This window comes from Melopsittacus undulatus, chromosome 9 (assembly GCF_012275295.1).
Source record: "Melopsittacus undulatus isolate bMelUnd1 chromosome 9, bMelUnd1.mat.Z, whole genome shotgun sequence".
Taxonomy (NCBI): Eukaryota; Metazoa; Chordata; class Aves; order Psittaciformes; family Psittaculidae; genus Melopsittacus; species Melopsittacus undulatus.
Genome location: NC_047535.1, coordinates 14,967,280 through 14,990,280, shown reverse-complemented (window position 1 = coordinate 14,990,280; position 23,001 = coordinate 14,967,280). Strand labels below are relative to the sequence as shown.

The following is a 23,001-nucleotide window of genomic DNA, read 5'->3' as shown; positions in this document are numbered from 1 at the left end:
GTTTACCCATAGAACACTAACTCAAACTTCTTTGTAACATCTCTGGCAATCAGGGCAAAAACTTTTATGTGCATACAGGACAAGAACAGGAAGAAAAACTCAAAGCTGAGTACCATTTGAAGCAGGCAGCACAAGCAAACACTGCAGCATCTGCTAACCACGTGTCTATATCTCCTTTAGGAAATTATAAAGAAGGAAGCCCGTACCTTATGTTCTGAAGTGGGAGTCTCAGGCCTAAATACCAGAAAAATACTACCTGCATTTATAAAACCAGGTAAACAGCTTATTTCATAGTTTAATCACCAGGCATAGTGCCTGGAGACACCACAGTCAGCTCTTCAGCTCAAACCTGAACTCTCAGAGGCAGCTCACTGCAAAAACTTACCTTTTATACACACAGAAGATACACCTCATTTGAAACACCAAGTAGGAGGCAGTTACTCAAAGCTAGGAGAATCTTAAGGCCAATATTTTACCTTAATTTGCACCAGGTATATCGTACTGTTGAGTGTTTTCGTTACTTCTCTTTACAACACCCCAGACTATTTGAGGGTAGAGAACAGATTGTTTTCTTATTTAGTAACTGTTTAGGGTTTTTAATATCACATTCACTATACAGTCCTGAACTTTGCTTTCTAGTCTAATCCTCTGTAAAACTACCATTGTAAGTGGGTATAACTGTAGAGAGGCACACCTTCTAGAGTGCAGTATCATGATGAAAACACCATTCTACTAACTTTCTTGTGATTGAACCTTTTACCTTCTTTTCCAGGGGGGAAACTTCCAAGGCAGAGCACGCCCTTCCTTTGCATTATCTGAGTGCATATTCACTCATGCACTTCATGTGTGGGAACTCTTACAGCTTCAACACTACATGGATTCTGCTTCCAGTGAGGTCAAGGAGCTGCAGATAAGGAAGCTATGTTTAGCACTTCTGAAAATCCCACAGAATGAACACCTGACACATTGCAATGCCAGCAGATTTCAGTGCGTTCTCTGCAGCTCTGCGGCACCCAGAACAGACAGCGAGACTCTGCAAGTATTTGGTCTCAGTTCAGAATAGGCAAGCTGTGTTTATCCTTCCTAATGTGTTTCTTATGAATAAAGTATTTAGCAACATACATCAGCTATACACATCAGCCACAACCCTGTTGCAATTCCACTGGGAACAGATGCATCAAGCAGGAAACAGAAGCCTCAGCTGTTCTTTAAGAGGCCACAGCAGCTGCTAGCGGAACACAACATAACACAACGTAAATATGCCAAGCATCCAAATGAAGACATCACTCCCTACACACTCTCTTCCCAGCATTTTTTGTTTATTCCTGTGACTTAGACTTTCAGTATACAGGACAGGAGGTCCTTAGGCCATAGTTATGTTGTGCCTCAAATGCTGCTCTCTACCCTGTTTTGCAACCCCTTTGACCACACTTCCAACCCTCCCAGTATCTAGTCTTCACAGCTTGCCATACTGTAGCAGAGCCAGAGGACAAAAATAGTGAACTATGCACCTCTACTGTGAAAGATCTGTTTGGACATGCAATTAAAGTGATCTCCCAACTCTTTCAACTTTTATTTTTCCTCCCTCACAAACATTTTGCTGTTAAGTTTCATATCTGAAGTAGCTGAGGTACTCTACAGCCTCTTTAAGGGAGCCAAGGTAACTCCAAAATGCAAAAATCAGATCTCAAAGACAGATATTGAGACTAGATTTACAAATTAGTTCAGTACTTCACATTTTCAAAGCAACTATAATTATGCACTTGGCTACCACAGGCTTTAGTGGAACATCAGTGCCCAATACTACTAAAAAGACTTTTGATACCAGAGATACCATACAAATGCACATGATTCCTAGGAAGCCTGTGAATGCTCATGCAAATTTAAATCTCCCCTTCCCTTGTCTTCTGAGAAACTAAGGGCACTAATCAGTTTACCCAGTCAGCATCACCTGCATGCAACCTGTCTATAGTTCACACCTTCATGCTTCACAGCCAGATTTCTATCTACATTCCTTTAAAGAGACTCTCTCAAATCACATTATGAGACAATAACACCAGCTTTGCTACTGGTTTGTCCCAACATCACCTGCAGTCATTTCCATCTGTTATAGAAAAAACAAAAAGAAGAAAGAACCAGAGCAGGCTGTAAAGTAATAAACAATTTATTTTTAATTTACATCAATCTTTAAGAAAATAACATCACTTATGTTCTGTGATTCTGAGTTCTTGTACCGCATATTGCTGATTTCTAACATGGCACTTAAGGGAACATTCACTTAAACAGCTACAGAATTCCATGACATTAATTTTCCATTTCTCAGTTAAGCATGACTGAACATACAAACTGTCAAATTTAAGACCATTCATTCATTCCTGATGTCTTAAGAAACTACGAAAAAGATCTTTCCCTTTCTATTGAAATATCTTACCATGCTTACAAAGACTGAGAGCAAAGGGTGCCTCACAGAAGACACCTAAGGGCAACAAAAAATCTTTGACATATTGATTACATAGCTGGTAAAAAAAATAAGCAACCACCAAACAATCTGATAACACTGTATGATAATACTACCTGTAGGCATGGACAGGTAAAGCTCAAATACTGTGCAGTTTCAACAGCTAGAGGTGTAGTGCACCAATTTTTTGCCTATTTAACAGAAGATAACAGAGCATTTTAAACAAATAACCAGAAGTTTCACTGGAAAGCCATGCATACATGTATGACAACGCAAAAGGAACTCTGCACATATGTGCATGACCTTGAAGTTAAAGAAGAGTCTTAGCAGTCTTTATTTGCATTAACAAGTCAAGTCCCTACTAAGCGGCTGATACAAATGTTAAATCCTTATGTGCTCTTTCAGAAATTTACCTCTAAATACAAACACTTGGTATCTATGCAGTTCAGCTTTTGCAGGCCACTGAGTCACACTATAGTTTTGCTTGGTTTCATCAGATTTAAATGCTGCCTGTGTATCTTGCATGTCCCTAGCTGGTTACTACTCAAAGTTACCAGAGAACACTGCTAGAAAACTAATAGTCACCCAAAGACATCTGCAACAGCTAGGTAAGCTTCCCCTGACATGGCTTCCTGCTATATGCATCTCATTTTTGTTCTATATATGCTTCTAGTTGTCAGAGGTTAGTTACCTCTGCAGTTCTTTGACCTTTCAACTAAGGCATCAGTAACAATGCTTAACAAAATGAAATCAACAGCTCGCTAGGAATTTGAATGTAACAGCATCAACTCATTTCATATTTGCAAGCTAATGAAATACCCAGAGGAAACACAATTTCCATAAGCTTTCAAACATTCATGTATTGAATTCACACAGTGGCATAAGAAACAGAAGTACTTAGTTTTACAGTACAACTGGGTAACAACTTATAGAATGAATCAGCGCCACACACAGAGATTTAGCAATCAGAAATGGTCCTGTAACATTGCAGGTCATGTTTTGTCAGCTAGACAACTTACCAAATAGTTGCCCTAAAGTTAGTTTCATCTTCACAACCTAAGGACTTCAATGAGATCAGTCTGAAAACGTTCGTAACGTCACAGCTCATAGTGAAGACTCAAAACCCAGGAATAATCAATTTGTAGGAAAAGGGTCAATACAGACTTCTAATTTCTTCACCTTAACATTTCAACTGTTGCCACTACCAGGAAGATCTCCAGTTTAGTAAGATTTCATCTAGCACTTGAAAACAAGATTCAAACAAAACCAAAAAGCCAGACATTACAAATTGATTTAGAGACCAGCTCTTTCATAACCAAGACAGCTTAACTAGAAAAGTAGAAAACTTGGTCCCATTTTCATATTCAAACACTGATTGTAAGTAAAAAAAATACAGTACATGCAATAATATGAAAAACCTGCCTAATAAACTCAGGTACACAACCAAGAGTAAACTGGGAAATAAAAACCCCCAAACTACTGCTTACAACAGACAAGGTAGAGGACACTTTAGAAGAGAAATAACATGCAAATTGAGAGGATCATCCAATAGGTCCCTCACTGGTAAGGATTTGTTTGCTAATTTAGTAATGTCATACAAGAAACATACATTTTATATCCAAAGTAGTCCTGTGAGTTGTAATGTTCACCACTGGTGAAGTATTTCCCTTCCAGATAAATTGACTGAGAATATGCTGATTTAGAGATGGCTATAAATACATTCTCAAGAAAAAAAGTGCTGTGAAACAGAAGCAGGATTCCTTCCCACACACTCAGGTTTTCTAAAACAATTACAATGGTATTCTGGATAAAGAGGTCCTAATTGTTCTCAGAAAACCAAAAGAAAACACTTAAAGCAGAAGCTTGAAGCTCTTGACTGTTCCCAACCACCAGTTTTGTTTTTTGCCAATTCACCACTTCCCCAGAGCTGTGATTTGCTGCCCAGTATTTGAACACTACTTTTATCCCAACACATTCAGATACAACATTTAAGTCAATCCAGCATTCTGAAGATGAAAAGGCTCAAGACAAAGCATTGCGAAAAGTCCAGAGAAGAGCCACCAGGAAAGAAACCTTCCTCATCAGAACTGTTCAACAGTATTGCTCATCATCGAATGATAAAGAATGGCCTCCAATCACAGTTCCACAGCCAGGAACACTACAGCTAAACACCCCAAGTGTTTCCTTTCAGCTGTCTTGTAGGATGTGGATACAACACTCACAGCAAAGCTGAGCACAGAGAGAATATGCATTTTTCTGCTAGAAAAGGATCGTGAACTTCTGTGTGCGTGCTGAGACCTTTAGGCCCCTCTGATTGATAAACATTTGTTTTAGGAATCCTATTGCTACCACTATTGTACAATAGTATACATTCATGCAAAAAGAATGCTAAGTTTCTTCTTAAAGAGTGAGAGTTCATCTTATTTTAAGCCCTAAACAGGAAGAAGCATTAAAATACATCAGGAAAAAAACAAAAAAAAACAAAAAAACCCAAACAACCCCAAAACAAACCGAATTACACCACAAACACAAACCTCTACTAAAACATGGTGCTCCTGTGACAGGTTCCATTCTTCCATAATAGCTGAGTTTTGGTTGTGGCTTTTCTGAGATGAAGAAAATAGAAATAAAATGGACTAAATAGAATTTGATCTATAAACCCCTTTGCATTAAGGAAAATCTTTATCAACACAGCTGCCCAGTAAAACATAACTGATGTTTAGTATCACTGTTTCAGTATACCTGAACATCCAGTGATGAATAGGTAATTACCTTTAAGTACGTATGTTCAAGTGTTCTGTTTGATGATCCATTTCATGTGTCCTCAAAAAAGGGCAAAGGAATGTAAAAGCTCTTCCTGCACTTCATTCCACACCTTTATCCTTTGTGACCTCAGGAATGGCTAGTTTATTCAAGGACAACATGATGAAAGCCATTTATTGAACCAACACGAAACCAAAAAATATTATGTCTTCCCACACTGAACCTGTGCTACACAAAACCCCACAGAATGGCAATGAATGTAGTAAACAAGAGTGTGGATGTTTCACATATGAGCACTAACAGTGCACTGTGAGAAAACAAATGGCAATTCATCTGACTGAGACAGATATTAAGTGCTCTACATACAATTCCATGAACATAAATGTAAACAGAAGTGTTTGGCCTCCATACAAAGCAGTATTTCTGAAAGTGCTGGGGTTTGGAAATCTGTCCTGCATATTTCCAAGGAATTAGTTTACATTCTGTTTGACAGGATTAATAAAGTGTTTGAGGTTAACTCACTTTGGTCATGATCCCAAAGAAAAGTTTATGTTGAGTGGTTTCAACTATCCTCCTCATCATCACTAATAAGGTCTCTTTTTTCAACACATGTCTCTCGTTCACGCAGGAAATCCTCACGAATGGCTTCTAGTTCAGTTAGTTCAAGACGCACTTTCTCCAGGTGATAGGTCCTCCGGTTCCTGATCTGACGTAATGGAAAAGGATTCAGGTCTCCAAAAGCAATACCAGTCAGTTTCCTGTAAAGTTACACATGAGAAGACAAATAATCATAGTTGGGTTTTTTAAAGTCAGTTTTGAACTTCATCCATCTAAGTATTTAGGATGTGGCTGGTATTGCTGGTCTCCTTCACATACCTGAATAGGTCTCAGATGTTACCAGTATTGCAAGAAAGTTCTATAAAGGGCTCAGTTTTAAAGTTATGTCAGGTAAAAAAGTGTTATCAAATGCCTGACAGTTGGCAAACCACCTGCAAGCCACCATGGCTTCATTGGCCAAGTTCTTGTTGCTACTGTAAACTTTGCTATTGTAAAACTTGCAGAAAAATGGAACACACCACCCTCATAATAAAGTTTTTTCCCCAATGTCTAATCTAAATCTCTCCTCTGTCAGTTTAAAGCCATTCCTCTTTGTCCTGTCACTACCTGCCCTTGTAAAAAGTCCCTCTTGCATAGCAGATATCTTTGATGCACTGAGTTCAGCCAAAGATACCCAATTAGTTCATTTTTTAACACCAAAATGAGATCTCTTCCAGCAATTTAGAAGTCTTTAAAATAGGTTATTTCAGCACAGAGAGTTGAGAGGAGAGCCAAAGCATCATTTCTCTTTCCTAATTGGAAAAGGAGGTGAAGCCAAATCTGCAGCTCTGATTAAATACCAAAATTTTGTTCAAATTAGGCAAGAACAGAAAGATTTAGTTTTTTTTCTCCTCTTATCTTTTACACCCTTTAGTTACTGGTGATTCTGCTGTGATACTAGTGGTACTACATATTACACTTTGGATTATAAGCTCTAAAATAACCTGTTTATCAATTATAAAACATCTACAACTTTGTTTTATTTATTGTTTTCTGTTAAAAATATGCTCTCCCTCTTACCAGAATCAGGTTTGTACTCCCCTGTCACTTCCAGATTTGGAATGAGTCAGCATTTATTTTGGTCACAGACAGCTGAGTACAACTACCCAGCATTTCTTAGATAAATGGGGGAATGCTAAAATACAAAGCACCATGCAACTCCCCCTCAGGAGTGTTTGGAGAGGTTTCAGCAGGGTAAAAATAACTGTTATCAAGACTTCTACTATTTAAATCAATCACATCAGTTCCAGCCAGCCTTTGCAAGCACATAGTAAGATTATCCAGCTTTAACTTCACCCCAGTCAAAACTGAAACACAGGAAGTAAAAATAACAAATAACTCTTACAGTAGGAGCTGAAGTATAAACCTCAATTCATGTGGAATTTATTACAGTAAAAGCAAACACCTCCGCTTAGAATATATGATTTTGTATTAAATTCAACATCAGTGAGTTTTAATATCTATGCAAAACATTTTCAAACATGAAACCAAGCCCAGTATGACACCTCCACCTCTTTTTAAGATTAATCTACTGCTCTACAGTAGAACTAGGAACCTAAAAATATCAGACTCTAATTTACAAACTGTAATTCCTATGCAAAGACTACAGAAGAGGATCTAATTTGCATTTATTCTCTGCTTCAGAGTATATCTTAAAATCAGCTGGAGTTACGTGGCATTAGTCTATGCATTAATGATGTGTAAGAGATCTAAGCCTAGTGGGTCACAGCTCATGTTTTTAATAAATGAACCAGGATGTGGATTTACGTATCATAAAACATTTTACTATGCAAGCTGTATCTGCAAGGGGGGAGACTTCACCCACGGTTGACATTCTGATCTCTTGCTACCACGATACAACTGCTAAAGCAGACCAACCTTGCAAGGTAATCTCTTATCACAGGTAACAATTTACCATTATGCATTCATTACTTGTGCTTTTGCCTCCACTAGATACAGCTACTCAGGAGAAATCTCCGTTTTTAGTTTCATCTCTAGTTGCTTTATGTGTAAATTAAGATGTAGATAAAACCAAAATAAAACAAAACCCCACAACAGATTTCTTCCACACCCCACTACAAGTCTTTCAGTTACGCACAAGTTTGAGTTACCCACCTAGCATCAAGTATAGTACGTGTGAAATATCGGAGGTACTTGAAGATGGACATAGAATCTTGCAGTTTTAAGATTTCCTCTTCTTTGTATTTAAAAAGTGCCAGGGCAAATCGGAATATTACCTGATAAAAACACAATGTTTGATTCTTCACAAGAACAGAATGCACTGAGTCTCATTATCATCTATTATAAACAAAAAGGAAAAGCGTTACTCTTCCCAAGTGCTACTCTTCCTACAGGGTGAATGTGAGCTATAATCACACCTCTCCCTCAAGCTCTCTTCCTGCCCTGTCCCCCATTTCCAAAAGCTGCCAAAACCTTCGTGCTGTGGCTGTAACCAAGACAAGGTGTTCTACAGGTCTATCCAGAACGCAATACTGGGGTTATAACATACCCATTCTTACAAAGTTCCGAGTTCCTAATTCAGCTGCAGAGCAAAGAGTGCTGGGTCTGTGGAACACGTTCATTAAGTTACTTCAGAGCTAAAATTAAGTTCTGCTTTTTCAACAGGTTGTTTTTCAATGCCTTGAATTTTCCCATCCCATTGGGGTCTGATGCTGAAGTACTTTCTGACACCAGTTTCTTAATCACCTCAGGCACAAGCTGGAAGCAGCATTACTTCCCTTCATTCTGAAACTTCCTCAGTCTGTACCTGGCTCCCTTCACAAAATACCAGGATGCTTAAAAACTACTTGAATGAACACACAACCAAAATACTGCTGCATGTTAGAACACTCAGATGAAGCCAACAGGAAATCTAGTTAACACACAGTTGTTTATTATAACTCCTCTCCAATTGCCTACAATTCATGTTATTATTGTGTTTGGATCCTGCACTGATGTTATTTCACTGCAGTTCAACAAGTATGAAACACATGAAAGTTCTTTCACCCCCATCCTTTAATTTATGAGATAAGGACCCCAGACAGTCAGTCTGTGTCACTAATTCAGTGTCTGCAGAAAGAAAACCAACAGTTGCTGCAGAGACAAGCTAAACACTAACACTTGGTTACAACTAATTTTTACATCCTTTCAATACTTCCAGCTTCTGCTTCCTTCACTTCAGCTTGCTTCTTCATAGAAGTAGCTCTCAGCTTGATATCATTACTTAAAACTGATAGATAGCTTCATGTAGGACACTGCCTGTAGCTTTATTTTTTAAAGATTAATAAAAAAGGTGGGTGGTGAAAGGAAAATACTCAGCACTTACAAATTCTTCCATGTAGCTCAAGATGTTAACTCACAGAACACAGGTAAAATGGAAAACTGTTATTTATGCACATATCCTCCTTTTTCTTTTAGTAGTCATTATAACTGACAGGATTCAAGTGATAAAATCTGCCTCCACCTGGCCCTCAGTAACCCCACAGCATTTTGTTAACAGGTAACAACTGAAATAACTTAGCTCATTCAGTTCACCTTTGGTCCTTCATAGAGGAAGGAGTCCCAGATTTTAAACAGGATGTCACTAACCACGCTGTCCACAAATACAACAAGGAACCAATTGAAAGTGATAAGAGTATAGTCAACTTTGTATTGCTCAAAATGAGCATGGAGTCGTGGAAGTTTCTCGCTCATTAAATCCTTGAATACTCGCTGGTCAACCTAAAGAGATGACAAACAGGGTATTATTGTTCCCAATATTCCAACATATGCTATTCTAAGTAAGGCTGTTGCCAACCTGTGAGTGCAAGTTTTTCAAGAGCTAACCAGGAAACCCAGCACTGTCTAGTTAAATTTCTAGGCTAGATTAAGCCAAAACATACATGGCCACCCTAATGCACACCACCCTTGCTGACACAACTTCCTACTTGACAATCAAGCCCCAGTCTCACAGGCTCCTCACATGCAGGTGTGTTCCTATAACTGGTTACTAGTGCCACACTGATGCAGGAGCACTGAAGCAGAGAACAAGCTGCAGAAAGCCTTAGAGGAGGCAGGAGGTACCCGAACATCATCCGGAAGCAGAGAGCTACAGCGTATACAGCTCACAGTACTGCAGAAATGCATTCTCACTCCCCCTCTGACAGAGCCCAAACCCAACCTTCCCCTGCCCTCCCAACTGAGGAAAGAAATAATAAAGCAGCTGAGTATTGCAAAGTTAATAATCTGAAGAGGAGTTAAGGGCTGAAGTTCCAAGCAGGTCACTGAACAGTTATTTCAGTGTTGTACTCAGAGCCCTTGTCCAGACAAAGGCCCTGGTGCCTGAAAGTCACCTCTCACCTCAGCACATTCACCAAAAGGCCTATCGGACAGATTGAGAGGAAAAGTTTCGACTGGCTGCAGTTTACAGGACCAGGCTTTATTGTGGCAGAGCACATACCTGAGATCCTAGCAGTGTCTTTGTATAATAATCACGAGGCATGAAAACTTCCACTATTGTTACTAGACACCAAAAAGCATCTTCCTGTTCCAAGTACAGAAGTGCAATTGCTACCAACCTGAAAATAGGGTTTATGTGAGAAAAAGATTATTACAGTATCATAGAATATATTAAAAACAATAAAAATGAAGCCTTTATTTCCATTCAGCAGAAATAAATGTAGTAATAGGAGCACTGAGGAGCAAAACTGTTAACGAGGTTTAAGCTGAAGCAATGAGATGCCTTCTCAGTCACATCAAGCATTCTTATTCAATTAAATGAGAAAACAGGTTAAGGCAAATGCACAGTGATTTGCTTGATGCCATTTTTGCAGGATCTATGGCAAAATAATGAGAAGTTTCCAAGTCCGAGTTCTGTGTGTCTTTACTGAAGTGGAGAAGCACAGATGGTTCTTGCACCTCAAACTTTTTGTAAGTTTAGAAAAATCCTTTTCAGCAAGTGTACTTTATACCCATTGAGATAAATGCAAAGAATACTTTTGTCTTACCTACCACAGTCTTTTAAGGAGAATAAAAAAACCTCTAAAATTTATCAGAAACTAAACTTGTTCCAGCAACTTCTTAAAGTACGGAAGAAAGAAAAAGATTAAACAGCAGAAGCATTCCTGGTTTTCCTGTTTCCAGCAGGGATTATGAAAGGAAAAAAAAAACAACAAAGAGTAATTTCATATTGCTGATAGTTGTTAGAATATGAAAGATCACCTCCAAGATCTTTCTCAAACTTTTTTCATGCCTATATGCAAGAGGAACATTAACTGCTTCTGATGCTACACAGCTTAATATGGTGATAACACTTTGAAAGCTTCAGAGAACTAAAGCATGGAATAAATAGCTGATTTGCTGATTTAGCAGTATACCCAAGTGCAGAATTATTTACAGGAAACCCAAAAATGTTGTAGGATAAAATAGTGCTGCACAGAAAGCTTAAATTTAGCAAAAGCATTTCTAACACCTTCTTGCCACCAGAGGTGTTTTGCTCCAAGACTGCAGCAGCTCTGTTCTTCACACGTCTCGTGACACAGCAGCAATACTAAAAATATGACTTACCCACAGAGCATAACCACCGGTGGTGAATACTTAGAAGAAGAATACTTTCCATTACTACATTATTCACTACCTCTACTACTACATAAATTAGTGCACCAATTGACACCCACAGTGCTATAGGGGAGGGTGCTTCAAACAACACCTTCCTTTACTACAGATCTCAAAATAGCAAAACTATTTCAGCAAATGCCAACTGTAATGACTTCAAATCTGTCTTTTCACTGTAGCATTAGAATCATCCTTATGTTGATGACTGCAATTCTGACTGAAGGCATTGAGGGAAATGCTGGCATTTGTGGCCTTACAGAATGAAAAAAAAAACCAAAACAAAAAAAAACCAAAAACACCCAGAAACTTTCAAGCATTTATTTCCGCTTGCTTTAAAAAAATAACTGAATAAATAAATCCTAACAAATTCATGCATGCAAAAAGATATGCCCCGGAATATAAAACTACATTCAAGTAGCCTGTTTGCCAATGTGCATTAATTCCAGCACCAGTTCTTTTGTCAAGCTGATTTTACAAGTTTAATGACCCTGGTAATTCTTTTTTTATTGTCTTAAAATATGACAGATGTTTATTACAACATAAACCCTGAACATACAAACCATAAGACAAATGCCTGCCCAAAAGCACATTGCTATACATTTAGTTTGAAAGGCTCAGTAAGTATTTCACTGCATAGTTGCAAAATCTTACCTGTTCAGTCCTTGGCAATACCCTATATCAGGATTTCTCCATGAAAATGCCAGCAGCACATTCCGCAGCTTCTGGATCCCTTCAGATGTTGGGGAGGAATAATGTTTGTTGTTTGGCAGAGTTCTCAAGAGATCCAACTCAATCTGTTTAGATGCAGGGTTCTGTTTTTCCAGAGCATTTTGAAGCAACGTTTGGAAGTAGCCAGGAACAGTGCTGTCCTTGAATTTCTTAACATGGAGATTGACACACCACTTCCACATCTTGGAACGATGCTCATGTGGAATTCCAGATCGAATAAGGTTCTTCAGTTCTACACAGCGCATCATCTCTCTATTCATTGTGCTGGCAAGATAGTTTTCCCATTTTACTCCTGTGGAGATCTCTCGGTTTTCACTGAGAGAAAGTGATCTTAGGTCCAAAGCTCGTGATTTTGCTACTAGCTTCTCCTCATCATCATCCTCTGGGACTGTCTGAAAACCATATATATCATATTCACTGAAATGGAGGGGGGAGAAAGAAAAAAGGCTTTAAAAAATGTGTTCAGTAGCTATGAAACTCTCCAATTCCCATCCTGAAGTCACTGCAAATATCCCTCAAGACACTTCCCAGTTTTCAAGTGTTAACCATTATTATTTAAACATTTCAAAAGCATACGCTTTATTTAAGAATTATTTCTATACTTCCAGATGCAAAAGATTTCATGCCTATATTCCAATATTTATTACTACACGGATGAAGCATATTTAAGAACATTGTCAAGTTCCAATGAACCCATCTCTTCCGTAGCTCACCTTCAGCAGCTATATGGCAACAATTGAGTTTTCTACTGTATATTAAATAAAATACATGTAGGTATACAGCCAACAGGATCTCATGGTGATACTGCTATGCATGAAAGGAAATACAGTGAAACCCCCCAAATCCTGTGAATACATCCCACCTGTCTGATTTCCAGTGTTAGAATCGGGCTCATGGACCAAGATACACAGACATTTATTACAATAGGACCAAATTACCTGACCAGGTGTGGTTTGAAAAATGCTTGTTCTGGTTGTTCATTAGTTTCTGCTTTCAAAGCATCTTCCAGTAGCTGTGTGATGACCTCACGAGCAGGACTCTGCTCCTCAGAACAAACGGGATTTTTCATTTCTTGAAGCAAGATCAAGTATTTACTTTCTATCTGACAGAGTTTGGCTTCCAAGCTTGTGTACTGCAGAAAAGAACACGTACTATTAGAAGTCTTCAGAAATGTACTTTGTACCACACTTCTTCTAAAATCTGGTTCAATATTATTCTATTAGCTTATGTTGCTTAGAAAGCTGTAACTCTAAAGCAGTGAGATTTACTTTCCAATTTTTGTGGCTTATGCATTTTATTACACTACTGTAAAATTCTGTACATAAAGTACTTGTAAATGACACCTCAGATACTTGTGGCTTTTTACATCAAGTCTTTTAAGACATGTTCTGGTTTCACTGGGGTAGAGTTAATTTTCTCCCTAGTAGCTGATACAATGCTGTGTTTTGGCTTTAACCTGGGATAAGACAGCAATGGTTTACTGAGTTGTTGCTCAGTAGCCCTTACCCTGATCAAGGACTTTTCAGTTTCTGCCAGTGAGGAGGGGCACAAGAAGCCTGGAGGGACCCAAACTAGCCAAAGGGGTATTCCATATGACAGCACATCATACCCAGCATATAAACTGGTAGGGAGTTATCCAGAAGGACAGACTGCTGCTCGAGTCAGGCTGGGTTATCGATCAGCAGGTGGTGCAATAGTATTATGCATCACTTGTCTCTCTTGGGTTTTAATTTTCTTTTTGTTGTCTCCCTTTTCATTACAATTATATAAATATAGAAACTGTTCTTATCTCAACCCACAGGTTTTACTGTTTTTTTCCCTGATTCTCCTCCCCATCCCAGGGAGGTGAGTGGCTGCGTGGTACTTAGTTGCTGGCTGGCATTAAAGCACACAGAGAATAGTAGACAAGAGGTTTTCTGCCACCTGTACTTTTTGCTATGAAATAGCAGCTTTAGTCTACACATGTCTAAACAACATTAATTTAAATGGCATTTTAAAGACACAAGTTAGGCAATAACATGTAGGAATTGTCAACACCCACCTCTGTGGAAGAAAGACAGCATTTAGACCTGGCTACTGTGTACCATTTCAAACAAACCAAAAGCAAACCCCAGCAAAACATAGCTACCAGTATCTTGCCACAGCTATGGATGTGTGCATTTTTCCTAGCCCCTGGCAATGGAAATATTCACTATTTACCTGCAACTTCTCTATGCGCAAATTCATCTACACAGAAACATGCTTCCATAGTTACATACCACAACCATCTTTCATGCTCTACTCCAATGACATATCAAATCCACACACATCCTGTCTTTTGTGTATTTCAAGAACATAACAGCATTAATTCCAAGGAAACAGTGTTTCCACAAATATACATGCCTGTGTTCATAAGTCACAGAAAAGTTCCACTCGTTAACACAACTTTAAAGTCAATTACTTCTTTTAAGAATCCACTCAGCAAAACTAGTCTGTATGGACTGTGTTTGGGGGGAATGTGATTTTTTTAGCCTATCACACATTCAAGTCATTCCATTCCCCTTCCACAGTTATGCTCCCTGTGTAGATTTACAACTGCACTTTGGAAAACTGCTTTAGACACTGCCAAAATGAGAACACGATGTGTTAATCTGACCTTTGCCTGCCATTCTCTCTCTCTTGCTTCTGCATTTCTTCGTAGAGCAGAAAGTTCCAAAATCTCCTTATTTAAAAATTTATTCTGGGTCTTGTAACCCTGAAGATTGTCCTGTGGGTAAAAAAAGAAACACAAACTGTATTTTTCATTAAAATATCTTAAAAAACAAAATGTGTCTACCGGAGAAACTTTACCTCAGAATACAGAACAAGGACTTACCATTAAACATATAAAATCAAACAGTATTTTTAGCTTTCACCTAAGTCAAACACATGCCAAACAGCACAGCACTGTACAGGGTGGTGCTGTTCCTCACCTGCTTCCCTTCCAGCGCTACAATCCCAGTAGGAGGCAGCCTCCTTATGCAACCCACTCAACTCCTGGCTATAAATACTACCTCTGAAACCTGAGGCTGTGGGATGAGGGAAAGTTGGTACTCTCCCAGCACTGCAATACTCCCACACTCCAGAGCATCTACAAGCTTTGGTCTGTTTGGTGTCAAGACAATGGCATTCTAGTTTCAATTTTATTTTCTAGAACTTCTCAGGCTCACACACAGGAAAGAAAATTATGAATGTTTATATGTATTTTATATGAGTTACTTGTATCCCAAATCCCTTGGAATGCTAATCAATCTGGAATAAATTCACCCAAAGGCAAGAAAGCATGTTTAGTGGCTAACTTCAGTAACTCCAGTGTTTTCCTCTTACTCTTACTTTTTCCTGTTCCTTTGGTTATTTCTCCCATCACTCCTCCTCCACACCAATGATTAAGTTACTCAAAGTATGGGACACTGTACTATAGATGTACAGACTGGCTCAAACTATAAAGTCCTGTTCAGATTGCACATGACAGTTCTAAGTGTAGATTCCAAACAGAGAAAGCCTCAGCTGATATGTACCTTGGAGAACAGCTGTAGTGATCTCCTTAAACAGTATAGCAGACTACAAAGTTTTTACAGGGAGTAGAGATTCCCCTGTCCATCAAAACACAGATATTGCTCTTACTTTTAGTCTGTCCAGTTCCTGTAGTTCCTTATTAGTACAGGTGGCCATGGAAGAATTTACTGCTCCGCTTAGAAAGGATGTGTTATCCTCACATTCACTGAGTTGACGAGAGAGTTTCATGATCACCTCGTCTTTAGCTTGGATTGTTTCCATCAGCATACCTAGCTGCTCATTGAGCTCTCCAACTTTACATTTCAGATTCTTTACTTCCTGCTGGAGACTATCTTTTTCCAGATTTAACTTCTCAAGCTGGTTGTTGAGACCCAAAATCTGGTCATCTTTTTGGTGCAACAGCTCTAATTTGTCTTTGGGAACCCCCTCACAAAGACGGCTTGCAAAGTACTTATCGTACTGGGAAGATCGGACCGTTTGCTGCAGAAGTCGCACAAGTTCCTGAGAATTAAAAAGAAAAGATTCCAATAAAACCTCAAGTTTCTATGTTTTATAAAACAGAAATCTAACATCAGGCAAAGGAAAGCTTTGGAATGGGTTTTGCATTTGAATCATCAACTTATAAAAGACTTCATGGTCATACTCTAAGGAAAATAGGAAATACCATAGAATGGTTTGGGTTGGAAGTTGCCTTAAACTCATCCAGTTCCAATCCCCTGCCATGGCAGGGGCACCTTCCACAAGACCACGTTAACTCTAAACCCCATCCAACCTGGCCTCAAAAACTTTCACTTACATGCCATGATTCCTAGCAGGCTAACACCTTACAATGACTGACCATATGGATGGCTTAAATTGAAAGAGGGCTTGAACCTCAAAAATTAACAGGTGAACATTTGAGAATGGAAAAGGGAAGGGTAACGAATTGCTCTCTTCCCTAAGAGATGCAGAGAAAGTAACAGAAATGGAAACATACTGCTTTACTGGAAAAGAAGTCTTTAGAGGGCTCTTTAGAAAGTCCTGCCATAGAATGAGCCAAGCAATTAACTGACTTGCAACAAGGGAGGAAAGGAGTTTCTGTGATCTTTGCAAAAGGACAGCATCAAAAGCTCTGAGCTAGAACCCTTTTTTTCAAAACACATCTATCTAACAATTTTACTGTTCTCATCTCTTCCCTCACACTACAAAAAGACAAACAAGTATCTTCGCCTATGGCATTGCACAGATACCCCTTAAAATTAGTAGAATTTTTTCAGATAAAACCAGGGTATTTAATAAATCTGAATTATGAGGGCATACAAGCATGAGCACTATATGAGGGAAGTACTACATATGTAGATTTATGGTTATGCCTATAATTTACAAAACCATTGGGGGGGCAGGCGTCAGCCCCATTCCCCAACCCTCTCCTCCAGACTCAAGAGTCCAGAATCAAAAACCAAGCAACCAAACCAAAAAGGACTTGGAAGAAGTTGTTCCTCAGGAATTACATGTACTACTGGACAAAGAAGCTGTGATTATCTGCCAGGATCCTGGCAGACACTGACAAAGCCAGCTTCAGAGCATAAGGAAGATAGGTACACTAAGTTAATGAACAACATACAAATCCAAGTTTTATTCAGAGATCTGATCTTCAACAGATGTAAAACTCGGTCCTTCTTGTTTCAAGACTTTCTGTAAACAAAGGCTCATTTATTATTTTATAACAAACAACCAGGGCTGAATGCAGTTAGGCAGCCATAAAGGGTAAACTCACTATCAACTGCCACAGAGCTTTGCTTTCCTTCACTTTGCCTGAAGACATGATTACCTTTTGGCTCAGAAGATCTTTCTTTAGCTTTTCCAACTCTTCTTGCTGGCTTTGATACTTCAGCTGCAGTTCAGAAACCAGTTTGTTCCCATTACCAGCATACCACTCGGTTGGAGAAGAGTCACTGCTGTTCCGGTTTTTGCTTGATGCAATCATGTCTCTTAACGGGCGCTTTGTTTTGTGTGGAATGCGGCCAAAATCGAATGGAAAAGCTGAGCTAGTCAGTCCTGCATAAAACAATTTCTTCTAGTTCGGTTCACTTCGTAAAAAGGCATTTCAAAGCATTCAGATTTTCTTTTAAAAATATGCTCATTAAAATTAATCTCTAAGCAGCATTTAAATAGCCCAATACAATAGTGTTAAACATTCCTCATTTTCCAAGTCACTTCCTTTGGTGGGAAAAATATATAGCTCAGCCTTCCCCTCTCACACATAAAAGATTTAGCTCATAAATCAATACTTCTGAAATAAGACATGAAGAGAACTTTACAATTCATTACAGAAAATAAAAGGTATCCCTAACTATGGCAAAGGAAACATTGCTTCGCATAATGAACAGCTCAGAAGTGATCAGAGCAAAACCATCAGTCATATCACAGTATACTGCTCTTTCAAGAGGCATTCAGTGCAATGTTTCACTTCCATTTATATAACCATGGGAATATTCTTAGAGAGAAGGATGTTTTCTAACAGACTAACGCACTTGGATGTCAGTTGAAGTGCTCTTAAGGAGCTGTAAGATGTCTTCAGAAGGTTATTCCAGACACTTGTCTAACATGAGAACCAGTTACAATGCACAGATGAATAATCACTGCATGTACATCCCTACTTTCTTTCCCTAGTTCAGAAGCAACTCAATATATCATGTATTTATATACTCCATAGCCCAAAGACAAATAGGCTACACTCAACTAAAGCCCCAACATTTCCCTTCATCCTGCAACCTAGCAACTCAAGAGTAAAAACTAGAGCTGGTAACATGCTCAGGGAACTTGAAGCAATGGATAACAAGGCTTCATACTTGTTCTGTTGTATCTGAATGGCAGGGGACTCCAAACACATCATAAGAAATTCCTTTTTTTAGAAGAATTTACAGAGCTGTGCATGTGGTTTGTGAAGAAATGATAATCTTCCACTTATTTCCTGGAGACAGACATAACACAGTACGCTATACTAAGGAAGGGAAGGCATATGGTCCCCTTCCTTCCTCTCACTTCTACCTTTGCTTCCTTCTGCTAGGTGCTTCCTCCTTTCTTCCAGGGCCATTGAGTCCTCTAAGTCTTTAGGGGTCGGGTCCAGCATTTCCCACTCCTCAGTGGTATAAAATATGCTCCTCCGGTTTTCGTTATTTCCTTTTCTTAAAGAGGACATTGAATTCCTTGAAAAGACAGCAGGGAAAGAGACAAAGATTTCTCCACTTTGTATTCTTTTTATAAAGCAGTTTTCAAGACTTCTGCAGTCCATAAACAGTGCAGACTAAAACTAAGCTACACCACAGACATAAGCAGTACCAAATAAAAGCTCACAGAAAAAAAAAAGCATATCCTACTAAATAGCACCTGCTATCAACAGGGCTATGCTTCAAGAACACAATTATTTTGCTTTAGCAGGATATTAATATCTAGGAGACCACTATGGTCTTTTGTGTCATCTTCTGGTTTATCCTTTTTTTGGCAGTGGGGACAACAACAAAACAAAATTAAGATTTAGAAGCAGCATCTTCTGTATTGATCAGTTACTGTAGCTTAGAATTTTAGGATAACTACGAAGCATTAGACAGACCAGCATGCAGTCAAAACCCATATAATGTTATAGCTTCACAGTCTGGATTAACATCAAACTTTGCAACATCCAAGAGACCTGCTGTAGCTGAATCCCTGATGACAGACTCCTTAGCAGTTTGTCTTTCCTAAGGTGGAACGTTGCCAATTATCTGCAAGAACATTTCAGAGGCAACCTCTAAATTCCAGCCAGATCTTTCTATAGGAGAACAATAAGTTTTGTGAGCAGGATGAGATGACCCTAACCCAGCTTTCCCCATGACCATCATGCAATCAGAAATGTTGAAGTCCACACTTAGACCCAAGAGTACTAATGTAGCTCAGTATTGTAAAGTCTTTGCTCAACTAGAGAAAAAGATTCTCAACCCCTATGAACCAATTTAAGATTTTAGGTATAAAGTTGGAAAGTTATTTAGTATCTTGTAATTTTCTACCTAGTCTGCGTAAAATGGATTCTTTCACTCAATCACATAAAAGTGCTTTCACTCAATCAGCCACGTTCTCTCTTCTTAGTCTTTAAACCTGAAGCAGAAAGTAACCCATATTACCCCTTCAGGACCCAACGCAGCCTTTCAGCTGCACTAGAGATTCAACATCTAATCTGAATTCCAGGCTAATCATTACGCTGTACAAAATTCCTATAGCCTGAGGAACTGATAAATAAGCAAAGTACAATTAAAAAACAATCCTAGAAATTATTAATAAAAACTATTTCAACAATCAATTTGCAAATTTGACAAAGACTGAATTACACTACACATGGCATTTTCTTGTGGAAAGAAACACAATTTCTGCTGGGGGCAAGAAGCCTCACTTTACTGTTCAGACCTTCCATTCAAATTAAACAGCTCAATTTGGGTGATGACTGATGTATCTCCTAAGGCACCCAAAATTACTAAGTGTCACCTAGCACCTCTATAGCTGTCCTCCAAATAGTGGCTGATCTCTTAGCATGCAGCTCCACAACTGCTCTTGGTCAGTTTCAGCATTTGAAGCCCACCTGAACACCCCTTCTGAAAGTCTCAACATGGCAAGTAACAGGAAGTTCAATGACTTCAAGATAAGCTTCTTCAAAAACTGCTGTTGAGCCCATGAATGACCCTAGCTGGGGCCAAAGTTTGTAAAGGTCTGCATAGGTGCACTGTAGTAGCACTGCTTTGCTGCTCCACTGCTTCCTGTTGAGATTAATAGTAGGGAGTTGAATTTAACACAGCAATATTTATTTTCCTATGCAGTATGACAAAAACCATCAGACAAACTACACAAGACCTGATCATATGATGTAATGATTCCATATTTTTCAATGCTTTGGATCAAGTCTTATTTTCTGCTAATACAAATTGAAGTTACTATAATACAGTATGTTTTCATGGCTATATTTTGCATAAACAAAAGATACACGTAGCTCAAAAAACAAAAAAATCCACAGAATTAAGAAAAATAATGTTAGTAGATATTTTAAATGTTATTTTTCCTGGGAACATTTGAACAGGACAGATGAACCACTGCAGCTGAACATCCTAAGAGAATGGAATGGAGGAGAATGGGATTTAACCTGAAAGAGCTTCAGTGTTAAATTTGCTTACATGTTTATTCCCAGAGATCTGCAAGGACTCCAAGCCACCAGTATCACAGCTATACAGAGAAAGGCCAGCTCCTGAATACTGTGCTATAATACCTACTGGGCTACTGCCATCAGAAGCATTTCCTTCCCACTAAAAGTGCTTCCCAACCCTCAATGCCACTGCTGCCTTAACAGCAACCAGGCAACACTGTGCAGTTCCCCCTGACACTGCCCTTTTACCCAAACTTCCCAAAGCATCTCATCTGAAAAGAAAAAAATACATTCAAGGAAAAAGCTCTAAAAACCCAGGAACTCACATTCCAAGTATACAGAATTCATCTAACATAAAACATTTCATGTTACTGTCCTTCTGTTATGACCAAATTTAAGTTCTACCAAAGCAAAGTAGCTACACAAACCCATGAAACCATACAAGATTACCAGTTTAAACAGGACATGTAGTAACAGGATTGACATATTGCTTAATCCAGCCATATGTCATCTTTTCTAGAATTTAAATGATAGTCTACACAGTACCCAAAGCCAACAACACTGTGTAACCTCTCAGATCTCTGTGCTCAGCCACAAAGCTTTAAAAGAAATCTGTTTAACTCAGAACATTTTACCTGCAGCTCAAGAGGGATGTAGTCTAGTTAGCTAAAGCTACAGCTCTGCTTTGTGACCTGCTCTCTAATAGCATTGTAATATCCTTTGACTAAAAGCAAATAATTAGCAGCTCTATTACAAAGTGAAGACTGACACCAGTATTAGCTGAGAATACAACTCCTAGATCCCTGCTTAGGTTCAGAGAGCAAAGGCATCACTAGGAGTGTGTTACAGGACTTGAGTATCCCTTTCAGGTATCAGTAATGCTACACAACAATATTCAGCTATGCCCTTTAAACAAGTAAGCAGAATAAAGAAAGTTTACTTGAAGAGATACAGTCCAACATACTGATCTACCCAATCACCTTAAGTTCTTCTAAAAACCCCTGCCTTCACATACACACAGCTTTCAGTAGGAAACAGTCTCTGTCAGCAACTATCCATCTCATGATAACTTTCTCCCACATCCCCAACTTACTTGATTTCGGTACTCCATTGTTTAAGCGAGAAATTGATGGCACTTGGTTGGACTGGTGCAGGTTGGGAAGCTGCTTGTTCCCCCACCAGGTCTGTAGGAGAAGTCTCCACAGCTAGAATATTTCTAGCTCTCTCTGCTGAAGCATTTTGACTTAGGATACTCAAATCTATGTTAACAACAAAGAAAAATAAAAAAGAGAAAGAAAGAAAAAGAAAAATAGGCAAAACTTTCAGTAAGTCAAAGAGCAGTGGCTATATAAAGTTATATTCTACTAAGCCTGCTTGTAATGTGCTAGAAACACAGCTAGTGTTTTATTTTAAATTGCAACATAACTTCATAAAATGCTTTGTTCAAATGAACTTCAGAAACAGCAAAGCGTTTTCCTCAGCGAGCTCTCACCGCAGCCACATCCTTCTGAGAACAGGACTTGTGTGATGCTCATGAAGCGTTATTTCATGAGTGATTTATGATCTCAACCAATGTTGATTCATCTGCCTTAAGCAGCTACAAAGCCATAAGATTTAGCCATAAAAACAAGCTCAGGTCTATCAAAACTCCTAAGGCAGGAACAGTGCCACAAGAATACCATAACACAGCTTTTGGGATGTGCTTCATCCTAAAAGTGGCGATGCTGCTGCAAGTCAATGAGCTTTACAGACTTGAGCCAGCTCTGTGCAAACCCAGCCTGAGCATTCCCAGAGCCAAGAACATTAATACGGGCACTGCAGACACCTCAGAGTCCTGCTGGGTCAGCAAAGATTTACTAGCTCTGGTTAAACTGAATGCGGCTACACTGAAATTCATCGAGCTCATGTCATTTGTGTATAGATGAGGCACAGAGCTGTGCAGCTCAGGCCCAGCACTGCACACATGCCAACAGACTCATGCAGGCTCTGAATGGCTTCCCAGTAACCAGCCAAAAACTGGAGGTAGTCCTGAGCCACAGCTAGTCAAATCCAGAGGATTCAAGCTGATCCAACAGTGCTAGCCAAGTGTCCAATAAACTACACTGTCCAACATATACTGTACAATCTATAGTATATATGTTACTCCAATGCTTCCATTATCCTGGATAGCTTGTTTTCTCCC

At 39.0% G+C, this 23,001-nt stretch overlaps 1 protein-coding gene across 1 annotated transcript in view; it reads right to left on the bottom strand.

Moving 5' to 3' along the window:
* Positions 1-2,146: 2,146 nt before the first annotated feature.
* The window catches only part of TBC1D2B (TBC1 domain family member 2B), a 31,189-nt gene continuing 10,334 nt past the window's right edge, over positions 2,147-23,001 (bottom strand). The window contains exons 3-13 of the mRNA XM_005145705.3: positions 21,913-22,078; positions 18,704-18,861; positions 17,484-17,710; positions 15,782-16,174; positions 14,775-14,885; positions 13,078-13,271; positions 12,062-12,556; positions 10,257-10,374; positions 9,353-9,538; positions 7,934-8,055; positions 2,147-5,979 (exon numbers count right to left, since the gene is read on the bottom strand). Of these exons, the coding sequence (XP_005145762.2) occupies positions 5,784-5,979; positions 7,934-8,055; positions 9,353-9,538; positions 10,257-10,374; positions 12,062-12,556; positions 13,078-13,271; positions 14,775-14,885; positions 15,782-16,174; positions 17,484-17,710; positions 18,704-18,861; positions 21,913-22,078 (2,366 nt within the window). The 3' untranslated portion in view covers positions 2,147-5,783. The remainder of the gene's footprint in view (positions 5,980-7,933; positions 8,056-9,352; positions 9,539-10,256; positions 10,375-12,061; positions 12,557-13,077; positions 13,272-14,774; positions 14,886-15,781; positions 16,175-17,483; positions 17,711-18,703; positions 18,862-21,912; positions 22,079-23,001) is intronic.